This window comes from Cyclopterus lumpus, chromosome 8 (assembly GCF_009769545.1).
Source record: "Cyclopterus lumpus isolate fCycLum1 chromosome 8, fCycLum1.pri, whole genome shotgun sequence".
Classification (NCBI taxonomy): Eukaryota; Metazoa; Chordata; class Actinopteri; order Perciformes; family Cyclopteridae; genus Cyclopterus; species Cyclopterus lumpus.
In genome coordinates this window covers 2,718,867-2,739,375 of record NC_046973.1, presented here as the reverse complement: position 1 = coordinate 2,739,375, position 20,509 = coordinate 2,718,867, and the positions used below count along the sequence as shown (strand labels likewise).

The following is a 20,509-nucleotide window of genomic DNA, read 5'->3' as shown; positions in this document are numbered from 1 at the left end:
TAAGCTGTAGAGCAGCCAGCCAATCAAGGGAGCAGTTCAGGTGTCGCCTCTTTATAGCAGCTTCCAGGCTCAGGTGTGGCTCATCAGCTGATGAACAGCCTGAAAGACAAAACACAGCAAAAGGGCCCAGACCCCTAGTGGAAGGGAGGGGTCATTAGTATATATATATATGTGTATATATACACACATATATATATATATATATATATATACATATATATATATATATACATATATATATACATATATATATATATATATATATATATATATATATATATATACATGAGGAATGTCAATCAGGGATTTTATTTTGAAATAATCACTCGCAACCAGACTTTCAGTGCTGAACTTTATTTTTTAGAATGACTTGGTGCTCTTCTTCTTCCTCCAGAAAGAGTGCTGAATACTGTCAAGAGAGCCTGAATATAATAATATTATATATAAATTGACAGATTAAAAAATATATATATATTCATGAATAAACTTTGACTCATTCCCAAAATAAAATAAACCGTGACCCTAAATTTCAACCTGGAAAGTGTAGGTTTAAATCTGTCAATTTAGTTTAAGTAATACATTTTTTATTTTTAATACTGCAGTTTACAAATATAAATTACAAGTAAATTTACCTGCAACATTTGTAAAGTTGAATTTAAATTATGTAATATAAAAAAAAGAAAATTCTTGACCAGTTTAATGACGACACAAACAGCAGATGTTACGAGCAACAAACACACACAAAAACACACACACACACACACATCAGATGGAAGTGTTACAATAACAAAATGACTGTACAGATAAAAAATATATACATAACACGCAACATTAAGATCGTATTTGGGAAACACATCAACTAAAAATAACTTGCAGTTTCACAGGACCATTGGAGGAAAAATAACTGTAAATGATCAAAAAGATTATTAACTGATATAATATATATATATATATATATATATATATATATATATATATATATATATATATATACATACATATATATAAACATATTTAAAATCGAATTATATCTACATATATATCTATATATATATAGATATATATCTCTATATAGATATAATTCATTTGGTTTTAAATATATTTGGTTTTAAATATGTTTATATATATATATATATAAAACCAAATGAATTAAACCGGATTTATTAAATTCTATCTTAGTTTTAAGTATACTTCTTGTGGGTATATAACTACAGGAAAGGTTCTCTGTGTTACAGTGAAGTGAATGCAGCTTGTGTAAAAAGGGACATTTTCAGGGTGACGTCTGGTCCAGAGCGCGGTGAGCCAGCCTCAGGTTTCCCCTCAGCTCGTCCGTGTCTCTGTCCATCTTGGCCCTCGTGATGCTCAGCTCCGTGTACATGCTTTTGCACTTCTTGGTGGCGATCCTCTTGTCCTGTAACGGGACAGACGGCCATGTTTACGCCTCCTCTCCGACTCACAGATGTTATTCAGGAGCCCGGCGTGATTCTCACCCTCTGCGCCGACTGCAGGTCGTCCCTCAGAGACGTGATCTCCTGCTTCAGACACTGAAGCTCAGACTCCTTCACTCGCAGGGTGATCTGAGACGAAACAATCGAGTAGTCAGCTTCGTATCTTTTACATAACGTCTTCACTGAAATGACACGGTTGATGGTGTTCAGGACTGTGAACTAGACTTGAGGACCACTACGTGAACTGGCCCGGGATTCACTGTTCTTGTTGTCCTCTTGTTATTTTTGTCTCTTGTATTGCCATTACTAAATAATAATAAAGTAAAACAATTATAATGATAAAACATTACACTTTTCTTTTTTTTTACATTAAATGAAAAGAAAAAAAAGATAAGATAAAGAAAGAAATTAATAATTTAATAAAAATTCTTTATGAAATAGTTTAAATAATTATAATAATAATACAATATATATATAAAAAAATAAATTCAAGAATACCTCCATTAAAATAATAAATAAAAGAATACCTCCATTAAAATAATAAATAAAAGCATACCCCCATTAAATAATAAATAAAAGCATACCCCCATTAAATAATAAATAAAAGCATACCTCCATTAAATAATAAATAAAAGCATACCCCCATTAAATAATAAAAGCATACCTCCATTAAATAATAAATAAAAGCATACCTCCATTACATAATAAATAAAAGCATACCCCCATTAAATAATAAATAAAAGCATACCTCCATTAAATAATAAATAAAAGCATACCCCCATTAAATAATAAATAAAAGCATACCTCCATTAAATAATAAATAAAAGCATACCCCCATTAAATAATAAATAAAAGCATACCCCCATTAAATAATAAATAAAAGCATACCCCCATTAAATAATGAATAAAAGCAAACCTCCATTAAATAATGAATAAAAGCATACCTCCATTAAATAATAAATAAAAGCATACCCCCATTAAATAATAAATAAAAGCATACCCCCACTAAATAATGAATAAAAGCAAACCTCCATTAAATAATGAATAAAAGCATACTTCCATTAAATAATGAATAAAAGCATACCTCCATTAAATAATGAATAAAAGCATACCTCCATTAAATAATGAATAAAAGCATACCTCCATTAAATAATGAATAAAAGCATACCTCCATTTCGTACGCGCCCATCCCCTGACTGAGAGGCAGCGCGTCCTCCTTCGCCAGAGAACAGAGTCTGGTGATCTCGGCTGCGAGGTGACCGCTCAACTCCTGGAGGACACAAGTCTCATTTTAATGACGCTATTCATTTCCAGAGATACCGTTATAATATATAACTTTCTCTTGAACAGAAGAACATGCTTTATGATGTATATCTCGCCTGGTTTCTGGTCCTCAGGTCTTGGTTTTCCTGCTGGCACTGACACAAGGCCTTCCTCTCGGCGTCCAGGGCCTGGACCAGGTGTCCGTTCTCCAGACACTTCAGAGAGAACTGCTGGGACAAAACCTCGAGCTCCCGCTGGTACGACGCCGACTCCTCCCTTCAAAACATAAACGTCGACACGTTGAACCCCGCGAGAGGCCCGAGTGGTACGGTCCGCTCGGATAACGGGTCCTACCTGTGCTGTCTGTGGACGTTCTCCAGGTGAGCGTCTCCCGTGCCGTCCTGACAGCGACACCTCTTCTGCACCTCCTTCTCCAGCTCCAGCCGGTGGGCGTTAGTGATGGCTTGGAGCGCTGGAAGAAGATTAGACCATAAAGAACATGTTTTAGGCTTTAAGAGGCAGAAACGGATCACGAGGGTTAAAGCTGAAGGCAACCCAGGAGTTGTATTCTTCCTTAGGAAGGCAGATTTTCAAAATAAAACACTTTGTGGTCAGGAGTGAGGAGAGCGTCTGCTCACCGGTTGCAGTCGCGGCGCTCTCCTCCTCCAGCAGTGCGTCTCTTCCCACCAGGAGGCGCTCCACTTCCTGTTGGTGTCGACGCTGCAGTTCCTCCACCACCTTCAGGTGAGACTCCTCCATGGAGGCGAAGCCGCGCTCACACGTGACCTGCAGGACGTTGACACACTTAAAACCTTCAGCGCGTCGCATAATGAAACATGTCAGACGTGTGACGGAGAACTTTATCCACACTGAAGTCTTTGATGTTCACACTGCATTTCTATACTTTTTTATGACGTGTAAATTAACCTTGAATAAGTTTCACCTTCCATCTGAAAGTCTGTGCCGGCCGCTCCACTTACCTTCAGCTTCTCCATCTCCGTCTCGTGTTGCGTCTGAACAGAACTCATTCTCCCATCGAGCTCTTCTTTCATCTCCTCCGCCCTGACGGCCAGCTGCTCCTTCAGCTGCTCCTTCAGCTGTTCCTCCAGCTGCTCCTTCAGCTGCTCCTCCAGCTGCTCCTCCAGCTGCTCCACCAGCTGCTCCTTCAGCTGCTCCTTCAGCTGCTCCTTCAGCTGCTCCACCAGCTGCTCCTTCAGCTGCTCCTCCAGCTGCTCCTTCAGCTGCTCCTTCAGCTGCTCCTTCAGCTGCTCCACCAGCTGCTCCTTCAGCTGCTCCTTCAGCTGCTCCATCAGCTGCTCCTTCAGCTGCTCCTCCAGCTGCTCCTTCAGCTGCTCCTTCAGCTGCTCCTTCAGCTGCTCCACCAGCTGCTCCTTCAGCTGCTCCATCAGCTGCTCCTTCAGCTGCTCCTTCAGCTGCTCCTTCAGCTGCTCCTCCAGCTGCTCCTTCAGCTGCTCCTTCAGCTGCTCCTTCAGCTGCTCCTCCAGCTGCTCCACCAGCTGCTCCTTCAGCTGCTCCATCAGCTGCTCCTTCAGCTGCTCCGCCTCTGCTCCCGAAGCATCCGTCTCCTCTTGGGACTCGTCACTTTTCTCTGTGTTTCCATCTGCCGTCTCCTGGATCACCAACTCACCTCCAAGTGGGGCTTCCAGGCTCTCGCCCTCCTCCTCTGCACCACTTCTATCCGCGACCTGAACACTCGTGTCCCGATGAGCTTCTTCTGTCTGGCTCCACCTGCTCGTCTTATCGCCCGACGACGACCGCCGCGCTTCGAGGGTCGACAGCGTCGCTCTCAGCTCCCGGTTTTCTTCCGTCAAGGCGACGCAGTCGCTGCAGACGGAAGGAGGAGCGAGCGGTTTCCGTTGGGTTTCTTCGAGGCGCCGCTCGTATTTGGCCTGCAGCCTGCTCAGGCGGCGGCAGTGCAGCGCCTCCGTCGCCGCGGAGTGAATGAAACCGGACCAGGGATGCCGGACGGAGAGCCTGTCGGCCGTCAGCCGGAGGTCGTCGTGGGCCGAGGCGCCGACGGAGGAGGCGAGGCGGTTCAGCAAGGAGATCTTCACCTGCGCGGCGCTTCTGAAATATTCCATCTCATACGGCCGGTGGTCAAAATCAAATATCCTGCTTTCCTCCATCTCGTCGGTTTCCGTCTCACTTGCGATTCTCCAAATAACGTCCGGTTCCTTCAAACCTTCGTCTGCGCAGGTCTCAGAGAGCAGCCGATGCCCCAAGAGCAGCATCTGTTTCTCCGCCATCATGCGCTCCGTCACCTCGCTGAGGAGCTCTTCCTCTGGCTTCTCCTCGTGGAGCTCGGACGGATCGACCTTCAGCTTGTCGAGCAGAAAACCCCAAAACTCTTCCTCCCACCTCAACTGACCCTCCACGGCGGGCGTCTTCTCCTCCTCCTCCTCCTTTCTTAACCCCAAATCAAACTTGTTTATCACCTCCAGTAATCTCTCCAAAGCTTTCAGCCTCATGACCATCCCCTCTATCACTTGCCGGATCCTTTCTTCCCCAGAAACACATCTGTTGCTCTCTCCATCTTTACGCCTCGCCTCCTCCAACTCTTCCCTCAGCCTCCTGATGTCGGCCTCCGCCTCCGCGGCCGTTTGACTGCCGCGCTCCTCGGCTTCCCTCAGCGCTGCGTTCTGCGCGCCGAGCTCCGCGCAGGCCAGCTCCGATTGGTGGAGCTTCCTCTCCAGCTCCGTCAGCTTGGCCTCGGTGGCCTCGAAACACCGGAGCAGGTATCCCTTATTCTCCGCTTCTTCCGCTTCTCTCGGTGCGTTCAGCTGCAGCAGCGCCTCCATCTCCCTCAGATTCTCCTCCAGGGAGACGATCATGGTCTGGGCCTCCATGAGCTGCTGGTCTCTGGAGCTCAGCTCGCCCTCCAGCTCTTCCACCCTCGTTTGCGCCAGCTGTTCCACCTCGGGGAGGTGACGGGGTTCGGTGTACCTGCTGCCGAGCTCCGCTTTCAGTCTCTCTATCTCGCGGTCTGCCTCCGTCAGCTGGTTCAGCATCTCCTGGTTGCGTCGGTTGAGAGCCTCGTTCTGGCCCGTGAGCAGCTCCACCTCTTGGGAAAGCCTCCCCACCATCGCCCGGTCTGGACGTAGATGAAGCTCAACGCAGCCGCCGAGCGAGTCGTCGTCGTCGCCCTCCGAAGGCGTCTCCGGGATTAATGAACCAAAGTCACCGTTACTCATTTGTGTCCCCGAGCCGGGAACTTGCTTCAAATCTACGGTTTGTCCGTCGCTCTGAGGAAACAAGATCTCTGACGCAGACGGTGATAATAATAAAGGTGCGTCTTCTGTCCCGGGAAGCAGATCCCCCAACGCCTGGAAGCCGCCCTCGGCGTCGTGCAGCCAGATGCCGGGCGTCTGCGGCGTCAGTGGAGGCGACGCGAGGCCGAGCGGCTCCTGCGCGTTGATGCGGTTCTGCTGTTCTAAAAGAAGCTCTCTGGTTTCTTCGCCCGCGTCCTCCGGCGTCTGCGCGCTGCCGTTCGCCGGCTTGTCATTCGCGTCCGACGGGCGGAAATCTGCTTCGGAAGGTCGAGGCGGGTCCGGCTGAGAAAGACAACAGGAGAGAAGGTGACATAAAGAAGCATCGGCGGACCACGCGGGTATCAAACACGGAGAAAGGGAGGTGGCTGAGGAGCGGCGTGCGGCGGACCTGCTGCGTGTAAAGTCCTGCTGAACTCAGCTGAGCCTCCAGATCCAGTCGGTGGCGCTCAGACTCGGCCAGCTGAGCCTTCAGATCCTCCACCTTCAACAGAACAAACAGTTCATATAAAAGCTTCTCACGTTCTGTAGCTACAGCATAATAATCAATCACATGTTGAGACGTGTCCCTGGTGGAATGAAGTCAGTAGGATTCATCCTCTGGAGACCGTGAATATCTGCTGAACTCACTCAAATGTATTAATCTATATATGTATATATATATGCTTGTACATTCAAAGCGTCTCAGTCTTTGGAATGAGGCTTTGAGTGTCTCTTTCTTTCACACATGATGAGTTGAAGCCAGAGTTGAGGCCCTCACCCCGTTCCTGTAGCCGTCCAGCAGCCTCTCCGCCTCCACGGAGTCTTTGGCGTCGGCGATCAGCGGCACGTTTCTCTCCAGCCTGAACACCGTCTTCTCCACCTGCTTCCAGCACTCCTCGATCTCTTCGTCCACTTTCTGCTGGGACTTGGGACTCAGTGCTCTGACGCCTGACGTTGTGCCTCCGATCGCCTCCCAGCCCAGAGGGGAGCCCAGCATGCTCTCGTACCTCCTCCTCCTGTCCTCCCTCCTCTTCCTCCTCTCCAGCTCCCCGAACTCCAGCGAGCACAGGGCTTTAGTCCTCTGGGGATCCAGAGAGCGTTTGTTCTGCGGCCTGAACTCGGCCCAGTCGAAGGTTTTGTAGCGTCCCTCACGCCGTCTCTCCATCACGCTCCTGCGTTTGGGGTGAGGGTCGTCAGCCGAGTCCTGAGTCACGTCGGGTTTGGGGAGAGCTTCAGCCGGGCCAGGGAGACTGCACGAAGCACACGCGTGTGGATGGAGGACAGGAAAACATGTGGCAACGTAGAGAAATTCATTTGTCGTATCATCGTAATAAAGTAATTCTAAAGAATGTGAGCGATTTCTACTTTTCACTGTCCAATAAATAAGTAAATTAAATATGTTCTTCATGTTGGGAACTCTCAAGGAGTTTAAATATTTTTTATTTTGACTATTCTTCCAATATTTTATAGAATAAACTGACATAGAAATATCGATAATGGAAAATAATAGTTAGTCGCATCACGTTTTTATTGCAATTTGTCAACATTCATTTTCATTCACTTTTCTGGCCACAAGCAGAGCAAAAATATCTAGTTGTAACCAGTTCACTGATGTTTAGAGTTATTTAAATAACTGCTTGAGTTAAAATGATCCAATATTTTAGTCAAACAAATGTGGGATGAATATGAATTTGAGCATCAGAACTTTGTTTTTTTGTTTTTCTTCTTCTCTCCCATTAATCATCTAACGACCTCTCAGATTTCTCTGGTGACCCCTCGGAGGAGCCCGACCCCTAGGTTGAGAACCACGGGACTAAACTACCTGTACATAAAAACACCGGCGTGACATCCTGCACCGACATTGATGCTTCAGTATCGATGTAATAATAAACTAAATATGTCACCGGAGACATTTTGACTTTTTCTTGCAATACTTTTAGTAAATACAGCGGATAATACTTGTGTACTTTTACCTACGTATGAATATGAATGATTTGTAATAAAGTATTTCTACATGTTTATCTATATACTATAAGATCTCGGTACTGTTGGCTTCAAAATATGCCGATTAATTGTACCTGTGTCCCTGTATTGTATTGTATTGTATTTTATATATTGTTGTTATATTTGTGTTTATTGCTTTATGGACTCATGAGTCTGGAATAAAATAAATATATATATATATATATATATATATAATAGGTTAAATTAAACGTATATAAAAGACTCGCTGTTGGTTTTAAAGACTACAACTGCTTCAACATTTGACATGTCATTATTCACCTGGCCACATCCGGGGCCTTGGCTGGACGCACGTTCTTCATCAGAGCCTGGATCCAGTTCCTGCGGATCCCCGAAGTCATCGCCGACAACGTGAACACGCCCTTCGGGGTCTGAAAGAACGTTTTGACTGCGTTGGATATCGATAAAGAAGAATGCTCGTTTGGCCGGTTTAGTAATAAGGTTTCTCACGTGGATCTGGAAGCCGTAGTTCCTCTGCACCAGATACTCAGACACGCTGTAACACCTCGTCAGGTCGATTTCTCCGTTGAGATCTGAAGCCTGAAGAAAGGAGAAAAACATTTAGATTATGAATGACACTCTTCTTATTTGTATTCTAGATTAAAGAAGTCTAATATCATAATACCTCCTCGGCGACTGAGTCCTTGTAGCACCTCAGACTGTCCATCGACAGCACAAACCAATACTTCTTCCACTAGAGGGAAACAATAACAAATGAAACGTTAAGCAACATTTAAATCATTTAAATCAGGAGTTTAAGCTTCATTTAGGACACTTTTAAATGGTTTACCTGCTCATTTTCTTCCAGTTTGACCATCCAGCCTTTTTTGAAGTTTAATAAATCTGGCTGTAAAGAAAACAAAGTAAACAAGTTTTGCTATTAACAACGATAATTAGACTAGGAAGGTTCATATACTTTCTGTATTCACGTGGTTAAATGTGTTTATTGAGAATGAAATGTGGTCTAAGTGATGAAAGGTTATGTTTGTAACTAGAATGGTATTCATCATGTTTCTAATTGTAGTTGATATTCATAAGTTAAGTTAAAGTTTTAGGTTTGTAAGCAGTAGAGAAAAGTAATTTACTTCAGCACAATTCTATGGTACTTATACTTAAGTATTCTAGGCTCCCTGATACTTATACTTCACCTCGTTTCAGAGAGAAATATATTGTACTTTTTACCAAACTAACAGTGACTATTTTCACTATTTCTACAAACCAAACAATCAATCGATTAACCAGCAGATTAATGGATTATGAGAATAATTAAGTTCAAAATGACAATAAAATGCTGCTTTATTATACACAAGTACTAATAATCTAATGATAGAATATATAATATTATATTAACTAGAGGATTTTGTTTTCACAGTGTGGTACTATTACTTTTAATAAAAGTAAAAGGGTGTGAATACTTCGGTGGCTCCTGTGAAATATCGAGTGTGTGAGGAGCGGCGCGGCCTCTAGGGGGCGCCATCGGGCCGGCCGTGGTTCTCTTTCCTCACAAAAGCAACATTTACTATTTAGTTTAGTTTGAAAGAAGAAAAAAAACACACGAATCCCCACTAAACTCTCACCGTCATGACGGTGTCGGACGTCCTGCGGTCCAGAGACTTGGCTCTCCTCTGGGGTGGGGGTGCGGCGAGCCGGGCGAAGTCGCCGGGCGACTGGAGCTTCTGTGGAAGGCAGCGAAAGAAATTAATCAACAACTCCCTTTACTTTTCTACACATTTTATTTTATTTATCTGAAGACGTGAGGTGTTTTCTGAATCGGGATGGTGTGTGTGTATGTGTGTGTGTGTGTGTGTGTGTGTGTGTGCGGCCTACATTCCATCAAGCAGAGTAACCGATAGTCTGGATCCTTGGCAGAGACGTCAGCTGTACGGATTAGGCCCGGCTGTAGAGCACCGCGGGGTGCCCAGCAGGCTTTTCTACACCGCCCGTTAAACTCTTCCTCACATCGACACCCGGATGACTGCGTTCGGCTGGCCGGACGCCGTGAAAGAGGTTTCATCTGCATTGTCTCTTCATACGTTCGGGCTTTTGGTTTGTAAAATAAAATGATGCTACGAGTCCTGGAAACACGGGGCGAGAGTCTTATGACCTTTCCCGCTGCACGCATCTCTTTCAAGTCTGAATCACGCAGCGTTAAATCAAAACGAGGGCTTGTTTATTGTTGTTTCTTTTTGTTTGAATGAAAAGATCCATTCTTCCGTCTTATATAATCACTTCCGACGACGACGGGGAGGAAATGACCACTTTGAACGTTACAGAACATTCTTTGTGCTTTTCTCTTTCTGGCATTTTACATTGAGAACCATCCGAGGACACAACACACAGGAGGAACACGCTGCACTGAGCTGTTCTTCTTCTCCTCCTCAAACCATCGCTGACCGCTGCAGACAGAGCCTGTCCTCTGTTTGGTGAAGAAGCCTCCCAAAGCTGGAGAGGGGGCGAGACGGGGGTTGGGTGGGTGGGGGGAGGACTTGTGAATCTGGGCCTGAATGAACTCCGGACAGGCTCTTTTGACCTTCTCCTGGCTACCAAAACAAACGCTCCCAAAGACACATAAATCCTCACATGGGATAAAATGTGCTGCCGAGTGTATTTAAAAGGGCAAATCCTCTGGAATGAGCTTCTCTGTTTAATCAAAGATTAGCGGCTGCAGCCGTGATGACCATCTGCGGCGAAATAAATGTTCCGCGTTCATACTTTTACAAATGTTTTCCACGTCAGCTTCGACTCGACGACTCTCGGGGTTTCTGGTTTATTTCGTTTCATTTCTTCCACCGTGAAGGAAACAGACGCACGTTACGACTGAAACGCCACGTTAATCACATCAAAGGGAGACCGGAACGTTTAATCAAAGCCCCGAGAGAACTTCTGGCATCATGTTTTAGGTCAGCGGCGAGCTCCAACTGCTCGGTGATCCCGGATAACGGCTATCACAAAGATGAGGGTCTTTAATGCTTTGCACGGCAGATGGATTCTCCCACAACGTTGTGGGAGAATCCATCTTGTGGGGGCCTCTGGGAATGTGTTTGTATACTGGTGGGAGGTTACTGGAAGCTGCAGGTTCAGGTGTGTGTGTGGCGAGGTGTTCAGGGTTAACGTCCAGATGCTGCAGTAGCATCGGTTACATCAGAAGTGGCGAGCAAAGAGCTTCCTCAATGGAGAAGATGATTTTGCTGGTTTCGATAAGAGTTTCATTGACAGGCGGTTCCACCAATCAGCCGCCAAGCATTTCCAGCCAGTTTCCAATGACGGTTGCTCTGGTTAAATGTTTCATAAAGCAAGACGACCAGTTAAACCAGGCAAAATAAAATTATGTGGAATATTGATGTAATATGCAAGTTAGGTAGAAGTGGGAATGAGGTCAAAGGTCAACTGCTGGAGACTGAAGTAAACCTGGTTCCAGTGGTAATCTTCCAGCTTGGTGTTTGTGTTTTTGTTAGTACCTTCACACGCAGACAGACGCCCGTTAACGTGTCCTCACCTCCTTAATCACTAGGGCCTAGCCCGACAGCACACAGTGACTATCAGTCACAAACAGATGTGCACTGGGAAAGGAGGCCGACTGCGTGCGAGTTCATCGGGTTCAGTAAACATGGACCGTCATGTGACTCTTTGTAGGCTCTCGTAAAGACTCCTTGAGAGTTCCCAACATGACGCTGAGTCTTGTTCTTTAACGTCTGAGGAATCCAGGTGGAAAAAAAGAGTCTGTGAGAGGACACAGAAACAAGCTGAACGCCTCCGAGGCATCGAAACCGGTTCTGTTTGCAAACAAAATGCAGCTCTCTCCCACCTGCTGACACACGCAGCCCCCCACACACACACACACACACACACACACACACAAACACAAGCCTTGACACGGCGGGATCGACTCGTCCACGCGCCTCGTGCCAAACTCTCGCCACCTTCCCTTCTCGCGGGTTGTTCCAGAGATCGACTTCGTCCAAACGAAGAGCGTCGGCGTTCACAGTGACGTCGCTCTCTGAGTAACACCTGGTTGTGTGAATCATGTTCAAACCGGTCCGCTCAGCCCGGTGCCTTGCAGCTGGGACTGGTCTTGATCGTGAGATGGATCAGCGATTTTTTATTTTTAAAAAAATGGAAAATGGCCGAGAACGACCACAGTCTGGAAATGGGTTTTTAATCGTGACCTATTTTATTATTCACGTTCCTACGATGTGCTACGAGGACACAATTCACTAGCGTAATAATAGTCATTTTACAAGGGATATTTATGCCTTTGTCACCTGGATTAAATAATAAAAGGACTCAAACACAACGACCTGGAACTCTTTTACTAGCTATCGCATCTTTTTTTCTGTCCTATTTCATTTGGTTTCCAAAATATTTTCCTTCATTTTAGGTGGAACTGCCCCTTTAACTCTGAATGAAACGTATTGCTTGTTTTTTCACTGCGATGACAAAAATGTACGCAACGTGCAGAAACCTGCAGAAATGATACAAACGTGTTGCGTTGGCGATTGGAAAGTATTCATTGTATGTTGTTGAACAGAACACGCCTCCTCGGTGACTAACCTCGAAGGTATTTTGGGAGGAGACCCTGTGACGGACCCAGGACACGTTGGAGGGATTACAGATCGACGCTGGCCAATGAAAACCATGTGTGTCCAAATTTGGTGATTTCTTTTAATCAAAAAGGAGGAGAAGGAGATCTTTTATGGGTCTTTAAGTGAAACTTATTTTTGTGCTGCAGACAAAATCACAGGCGGTATTTTTAGACTTTTACCTCAAGGACTACAAACCTTCAAGGGCTTTACTTCCTGTTTGCATTCAAAGCCCCAATAAAAACTGTGTAGTGAACGGCCAGTTTGCTACGTGACATAACGAATACATAAACAACTCTGTTACGATCATGTCGTACTCAACGTGTACTTGAACTCAACGTGTACTTGGTGTGGTACTCAACGTGTACTTGGCGTGGTACTCAACGTGTACTTGGTGTGGTACTCAACGTGTACTTGGTGTGGTACTCAACGTGTACTTGGTGTGGTACTCAACGTGTACTTGGTGTGGTACTCAACGTGTACTTGGTGTGGTACTCAACGTGTACTTGGCGTGGTACTCAACGTGTACTTGGCGTGGTACTCAACGTGTACTTGGCGTGGTACTCCACCTGTACTTGGCGTGGTACTCCACCTGTACTTGGCGTGGTACTCAACGTGTACTTGGCGTGGTACTCAACGTGTACTTGACGTGGTACTCCACCTGTACTTGGCGTGGTACTCCACCTGTACTTGGCGTGGTACTCCACCTGTACTTGGCGTGGTACTCCACCTGTACTTGGCGTGGTACTCAACGTGTACTTGGTGTGGTTACCTCTCGCTTGTTGGTGCGAGCTTCACTCCGGCCCGTCCTGGAAACAGCTGTTCCTTCTTCTTCGTTCTCGGTGGCCTCCCATCCCAGAAGCCTCTCTGTTGGACTGCCGCGGCTGGAAGACAAGAGCAGTTATGAGTTGAGAAACCATCCGCGTGGCTTCTTTGACCTCGAGAACACAGAATGGGTCCTGACATAATTTCCACCCGCATGAACACGGACGATGACGGCTTGATAACAGACCCCCAACAGCACCTGTGCAGGAGAACAGAGCCCGAAGGACGCCGGCTCTCCCACTGTTGTTGTTGCTATTAAAGAGACTGAATAAGAGCCTGAATCCTGCCCCTGGTGTCAGAGGTGTTATTGAAGGAAGTACCCCAAAGTAACCCGATATAACGTACACACAACTGTCTGGAGGAGAGAAGCTGCCATTTAACGGTTGGCTTTAGGATCAATAACAGTAACGTTTACATTCTTCTCATGTAAAGGGTTTTGGAAACATGTTGATTTGTTTTCAGTTTTGTTTGAGTTTTGTTTTGACTGAAGTATTTGCAGGAAATTTCAGTTTTGTGGATTGTTCTTTAATTTCATCAACATCCCAAAACAATGGGGAGATCTGAATGCTACAATAAGTCAGCTAATCCATTGGCTAATTCTGGTCATTAATGGTCAATCAAATAAAAAATACCGAAACATATGATTATACCTCATTAAATGCGAGAATTTATAAAATGTTCTTTTTATCTTCTTTTTTTTAATGCTATTTTTTAATGCTATTTATATAAATGAATAATATTCATATAAATAGCCTGCTAACATTTGCTAAAATACAAGGAAAGAAATGAGAAAGACGTTAGTTTTTGTCAGGAATTCGGTCATAAATCAAACGTGTTGAACAAACTCAAACGTTGACCCGATGACGCAGCGAGAAGAAGAGATCACCGGTTATTACAAATCATCCGGAGGGGAACAGCCAACCAGATTTAATAGCCACCCGTCAGAAGGTTGTGGTTCCTGTTCACACATGTGTTGTGTACTTAACTCAAGAAGGTGAACCCTCACTTGATGAGCTGTGCGTAACTCTTTCAGAGCATCGAGCCTCTTTCAGCTGAAGTCCACTTCCTCTGACAGTCGGCGTTAAAGGTCCTGAGAAACAATGCTACAGATATCCAATTACGCCAGCGTTTGGGAATTTCTGGCCTTATTTGGGGGGAGGGGGGCATTAAGTATTTTTGTGTGTTTTTGTTTCCCAAAAAGGCAGCGAGTGAAGGAAAAGAGATGTGCTCTCCTCACGTGACCAGTTCACATGCAGCCGGGGCTCAAACTGGGAGGGATTCTTGAAGCTAAATTTAAAAAACAGAGCCGATCTCTAATGGAGGGGTAGAGCGTGAGCCTTTGATCTGGTGTTTAGCGGTGTGTGATGGCTGTTGGGCTTCAGGCTGGGGGGGAAGCAGAGAAGCATTGGATGTCCTTTGTGCTAATTGCTTGCACATTTACCCCCTTCTCCTCCGCCGAGACACTTTCAATGGCTGTTACCGAACAGAATGCATGTACACGAGGAAACAAACACCACTTATATAAAAAGGTTATTCATACACAATCTACCTCCAATGTATTGCTAACCTTGTGTCCTGGCTCTGGTTCTGGTTGTTTGCCGTTGGGTTGTTGTTTGACTGGTTTCTACTGGCGCACTCTGTGTTTCCACTGGTCACGAGATCCAAGGAGACGGGGCTCAGGTAGCTGGATGTGTTGCCTGGATATAGAAAACAACAACAAAGGGTTTCAGACTGCAGGAACACAGTTTGGTTTGATTCCACACTGACTGGCTGTAAACAAGCTGGATGAAATCATTCTTTTTGAGTTTCCCCTCTTAACATTTCACTTAATGATAAACAGTATTTTTCTCAAGATTAGGAAATTACCTTAAAGTTATTCAAAGCAGCCTAATCTGTTTTGGGATAATAAGATAAAACGCTAAAGTGGTTTGAAGTGTTTTCTGTTCCATATGATGGTTAGTTTATCGTTTTAGTTGAGGTTGCACTCACAAACAAACACAAATATAGGAGAAGAAAACAAAACGTTCGCTCCCAAAATGTCATTTTTCTACATTCAAAGCTTTTATGGAGGTTTTAATGTCTGATGTCATTATTTATGGCGACATCAGCTTAAACAAAACGTTCAATTTAAATAAATGAATTCAAAAAAACTTCGTCAAATCAAATGAGTCAGTATTTCTTTAAGAAAATCAACTTTCTTTAACAAATACAACTGGTCGGTGTCTGAACATGTTTTTTTTAAAGGCTAAACGCCAAGAAATATGAATTGAAGCAGAACATTTAGTTTGATAAAAACATGTTGTGCAATTATTGAATCTACCTCTTTTCATTAAATTTTGGTTCTGGAGTTATTGGAAGCCACGACTTGAATAAAATTAAACGAATAGTGTAGCATGACTTTTATCTGCCACTGCGACGAAAACAACAAACGCGTACGATGTAAATCCAACCTAAACATGTCAACATCACTCTCTCTAAGAAGGTCCCTCGTGGCCAGCCTCCATGGCTCTAATGAAGCAGCCTACAGGCAGCAGGACTTTAATCCAGACCTTTATTATAGGACCCGTCCAGACCTGCAATAAGACTGACGCCAGTTAGGTGCTGCTGTCCACTTTGTTGCAGCGCACAGCTCCAATAAGGAGGAATAATGTGCTAATTAGGAAGTGTGTCAGAGCTCTTTTATGGATCAGGTTTGGCTTTTATGACACCGGAAAGGTTAAAGAAGCACGCTCACATGTGTGTGTGTGTGTGTGTGTGTGTGTGTGTGTGTGTGTGCGTGTGTTTCTGTCTGTCCGTTTACATTCATGCGACTTCCTGCTTCGGCTCCTCTAGCCTGTTCCCATGATTACAAGTCAGTGCCGGGTCAACGTTGCCCGGTTGAACAAGGGTTAAATGAAAAGTATAAACAAGAAGCTGGGAGTGTGAGAACATCTGCAGGACGTTAGGACAGTGAGAGGGAGGACAGGAAGTGGCTGCGATTGGCCAGCGGACATAAAAGCCTGGGAATGTGTGTGTGTGTGTGTGTTTTGCTTCTGCTGCACCTGCAGGGGTCTTCTTGTCCAGGCCCCGGGGGTCTGAGTCCAGGACAGTCCACATGGGGGTTTCACCCGGTCCACTGCCCTGCTGAGGGTCTTCCTGCCCCCGACCGCAGCCGGACTCCGGAGCGTTCCCCGAGGAAGGAAAACTTGGATCGGTTGCCGCCATTTTTGCTGGACTTGGTTCCTAATGTTTTGTTAGAAGAACAAACAAAAAAACATTCGGCGACATCTTTTTTTTCTTCTTTTTCTTCTTGTATTTTGTATTCTAACTTTGTGTAAAAAAGCCCAATTTCCCAAAGCCCAACAGTCCAAAACTAAAGATGATTCAGTTTAGAGCTGAAATGATGAACAGTAAAAATACTTGGTAACTATTTGATAATTAATTTGAGATTAATTGTAACAGTTAAAAGTTACAGCTCGATATTCTCTTGTGAGGATTTGCTGCTTTATATTTAAGGTTTATGATTGTAATAGTCTGTCCAGACTGAAATATCTCAACAACGACTTGATGCATTCATGGTGCCCAGAGGATGAACCCTCCACTTTAGTGATCCAAGAGGAAAAAAACATCAGGATTCATCATGTGAGGACCATGAATATCTGTTTGAATCAGGCTGGTAAGTTATCGTTTGGGGTTTGATGGACATGTGCTTTGCTACCTGGGTGGCAACAAGTTCCACTTTGCGTTTCTTCTTCTGATTCTGCTTGTTAGTCCGTAGGTAGACGGCGAGCTGTTCGGTCCACCTGGTAAACAGAGACAGGCGGGTCATCGGTCACAGGGAACCCCTCTTACATGCTGCTCCGGGGATTTCTCCACCGTTTGTTATACTGACCCATTAATGATCTCCTTATTGTCCCCGCGGATGAATATTTCCTGCTCCGGCGTGACGATGCAGAGTGCATTTCTCTGGCCCGTCTTGGGCTCCGCATCCGCGACGTCCGTACACAGATTCAAGTTCACCGTCCCCTGTGGCAAAGTGCTCGTCTGGAGGGGGGAATCAAGAGCGTCTCCATTATTCTGGTGAGCTAGTTACCAAATCTGGCTTACCGAGAGGTCTGATCCCCCGGTGCGCAGATGACTGACAGCTAAACAGAGAGCAGTTTGTGGCGTTGAGTGTGCAATGAAAGAGATTTGAGGGGATCACAGAGAGAGAGGGGGATGTGTGCATTAGAGGACAAGCTAAGCCCAAATCATCTGCTGTGGTTCTGCACACAACATCTGGCCTAAAGATGGCTGCTTGGTCGATGCAGATGCATATAAGCAGAGCAGGATTTACTGCGCACGGCTACCTTGTGTATGTTTGTGTTGAAACTCAACGAGCAGGCTTCTTACCAGTTCATCCAGGGCGAAGCTCAGGCTGCCGTCTTCGTACAGGATGAAGAAGCGCCGCTGCCATTTCTGACATCAAGACAACAAACAAACCCAAATCACCACGCCGCCATTTTTTAAATTTTGTCACGATGAAGAACTACCAAAAAATATATGCGTAAGTTTCAGCTCAGTTTCATTGTGTCCTACCCTTGACTTCTGCATGGGGTTGTCAAAATCTGTCCCCTCAGGAGCCAAACACAGCCAGCCTCCATACAGGGGTTTGGCCTAAAATAGAGGAAAGGAAAAGGAAGTAATTAGCAAACTGTTTATATAATGAATTCATTCTTTTTTTCGGTTCCCTGGTTCCTGCTTCCTGAATGTGAGGATTTGATGCTTTTTCTTGGTCCCATGTGATAGTAAAGTGTATACAGTGTGTAGTATTTAAAAACGTGCTGAAAACAGTCAAAAGATGCTTTTTTTTTTCTCGGTGAGCAAAGTTGTCACGTCATGTGTAGCGTTTAGCCGGTTGAAATTACAGGGAGCGGTGACACCAGGAAGGTGGGCAGAGAGTAATAGCATATCTTAACAATGTGAGGCATGCAGGAAGCCCTCATGACCGTCTCCATGCATCACCTGCACGTGACAGACCTGCAGGAACCCCGTTATCAACGGCAGCTTTGACACTTTGTGTGAGCACAAAGTAAACAAATACGTCTTCTGTGGAAATGCTTCATCAATAACTGAAAGATCATTTGGATATTTAATTAATTTATCGTATATGTAGTATAAAAAAAACACACGTTTTCTGATTCCAGTTAGAAATGCTTCTTTTTTTTTGCTGATTTTCTTTGATTTGATTTTCTTAATTAACAGCAAACATAACAAAAGGTTGAACTTTTATGACACATTACAGTTTAGTTTTAGTTTTTTATATATTCTTCGTATCTACTCATATTAATTTGGGGTGTAAGAGCTGCTGATAATTTGTGTACAGTCCCTAACTATAAAGATATTCATGCATTTTAACGAGCTAACAGATCATAAGAGAACATACAGTACATATAGAAAACTATTATTTATGTATTTTGTTTACCTTTTTATGTTTGCATTTGTATGTTTTCAGACTTAAATCACCATCTAACAAGCAGAATAAATAAGCTTTTTTCTTGATTTTTCGGTCATAAAGTGCTTCACAACAACTGAATAAAAGTGAAGTTTGACGTTAAAGTGAAACCTAGCTAAAACACGGCCATTTTATCACGCAAATAACCTAAAAGGAGCGGACAGTTACGTCATATTCCAGTGACTCAAAGTAGTTTTCTGGGCTCAAAAATAGGGATTATGAGTTTATTTTTTAATCAACGTTCATATTTTTTTAAGGCTAAAACCCACTTTAGTGTTTGCGTTGAACCACCCGGCTGCCACATTCACTACATACATGTAGGTTAAAGTTAAATGAAGATAACTAACGTCGGCTAACGTTTTGGATGCGTTAATAAGGAGCAGACAACTGACGTAAAGCTACGTCGAACATGAGTTAACGCGACGTCTCGTGGACGTAAAGAAATGAGTCAGAACTCCCTCCATAACCCGTTTAATACAGAATTAAAGCCTTACGTTAGTTTACGCTGTAATTACGTGACTAACCGTCACGTTGATAATAAACAATAAGATGTTTTTAAAAAGCGTAGTTTAACGTTACCTGCTCCATGCCATTGTCGGTCAACAGATGCAGCTCGCGCGACTTGAAGCAGTTTTGACATTTACTTTTATTAAAAATGTTGGCTTGGAACTTGTTACAGGGACTCGTGGCCTTTTCCCCCGACATGTTTGGGTCCTCTGCCGGGGAGTTAATCCCAACACGGCTCTCCCTCCTCCGGTACTCGGCTTTGGATGGAGCCGTTGAACATCTGTCAAACACTCAAACGGAGAGCCGTTGACTCTCTGACGTCATGGACGACAAACGACCTCCGGTCAAAACCTACAAAATAAAACTAGCAAGTTATTTTTTCTTTCTTTTTCTGAAACATAAACAATGTTTAAATGAAATAAGATAAAACCTACAAAAGTAAAAAACATCAACCAGTTTATATCTGTAGTTTTGAAATATAAACAATGTTTAAATGAAATAAAATCTACAAAAATAAAAAACATCAACAAGTATATATGTTTAGTCCTTAAACATAAACAACGTTTAAATTATATTAAATACAACCTACAAAAATATAAACTGATAAACTAACTAATAAAAACTATGTTGTTGATTCAGCTGTAAATTAAATGTGTAAAGAAGCGCAAAGGAGATTGATTTGCTTCGATTTATAAAGATGCAATAGGTTAAAATAATATAATGTATATTCTGTGAATCAAACAATTCAGTGTTTACCTTCATGTTTTTAGTTTACTTAAAGAAGGTTTTGCTTCATAGCTTCTTTTGGAGACGTTTGAAACAATCGTCTCTAGATCGGGTTGCATTTACTATTTATTTTGAAAACCGGAAGTGGTTGTATTATGTCCATCTTGACATTTGATCTCCTCGCCAGAATTTTAAAATTTAACCCATTTGTGCCCAAAGACTACAATAAGTGGAACAAGGTAACATGCCACAACATTTGTTCTGATTGGTCTAAAGTGTAACAACAAAAATAATATATATATAATTAGTTTTGTTCTTGAATCTTGAATTTGTTATACAACATAGCCAGTTTCACCAATTTATTTAAATGTTTTCCAATTTGTGCTCACTCAATTC

At 43.8% G+C, this 20,509-nt stretch overlaps 1 protein-coding gene across 1 annotated transcript; it reads right to left on the bottom strand.

The window, feature by feature from the left end:
- Positions 1–1,069: 1,069 nt before the first annotated feature.
- Positions 1,070–19,700, bottom strand: LOC117734717 (myosin phosphatase Rho-interacting protein-like). Its single transcript, XM_034538979.1, has 23 exons — positions 19,460–19,700; positions 17,965–18,042; positions 17,779–17,844; positions 17,279–17,430; positions 17,105–17,189; positions 16,449–16,629; positions 14,975–15,104; positions 13,355–13,466; positions 9,580–9,678; positions 8,793–8,849; positions 8,628–8,696; positions 8,453–8,542; positions 8,264–8,373; positions 6,759–7,230; positions 6,390–6,482; positions 4,181–6,283; positions 3,692–3,853; positions 3,350–3,497; positions 3,066–3,183; positions 2,828–2,987; positions 2,617–2,718; positions 1,491–1,577; positions 1,070–1,411 (listed from the first exon to the last, which is right to left on the bottom strand). Exons 1-23 carry the CDS (start codon positions 19,583–19,585, stop codon positions 1,271–1,273), a joined length of 4,941 nt encoding a protein of 1,646 aa, XP_034394870.1. The 5' UTR covers positions 19,586–19,700; the 3' UTR covers positions 1,070–1,270.
- Positions 19,701–20,509: the final 809 nt, after the last annotated feature.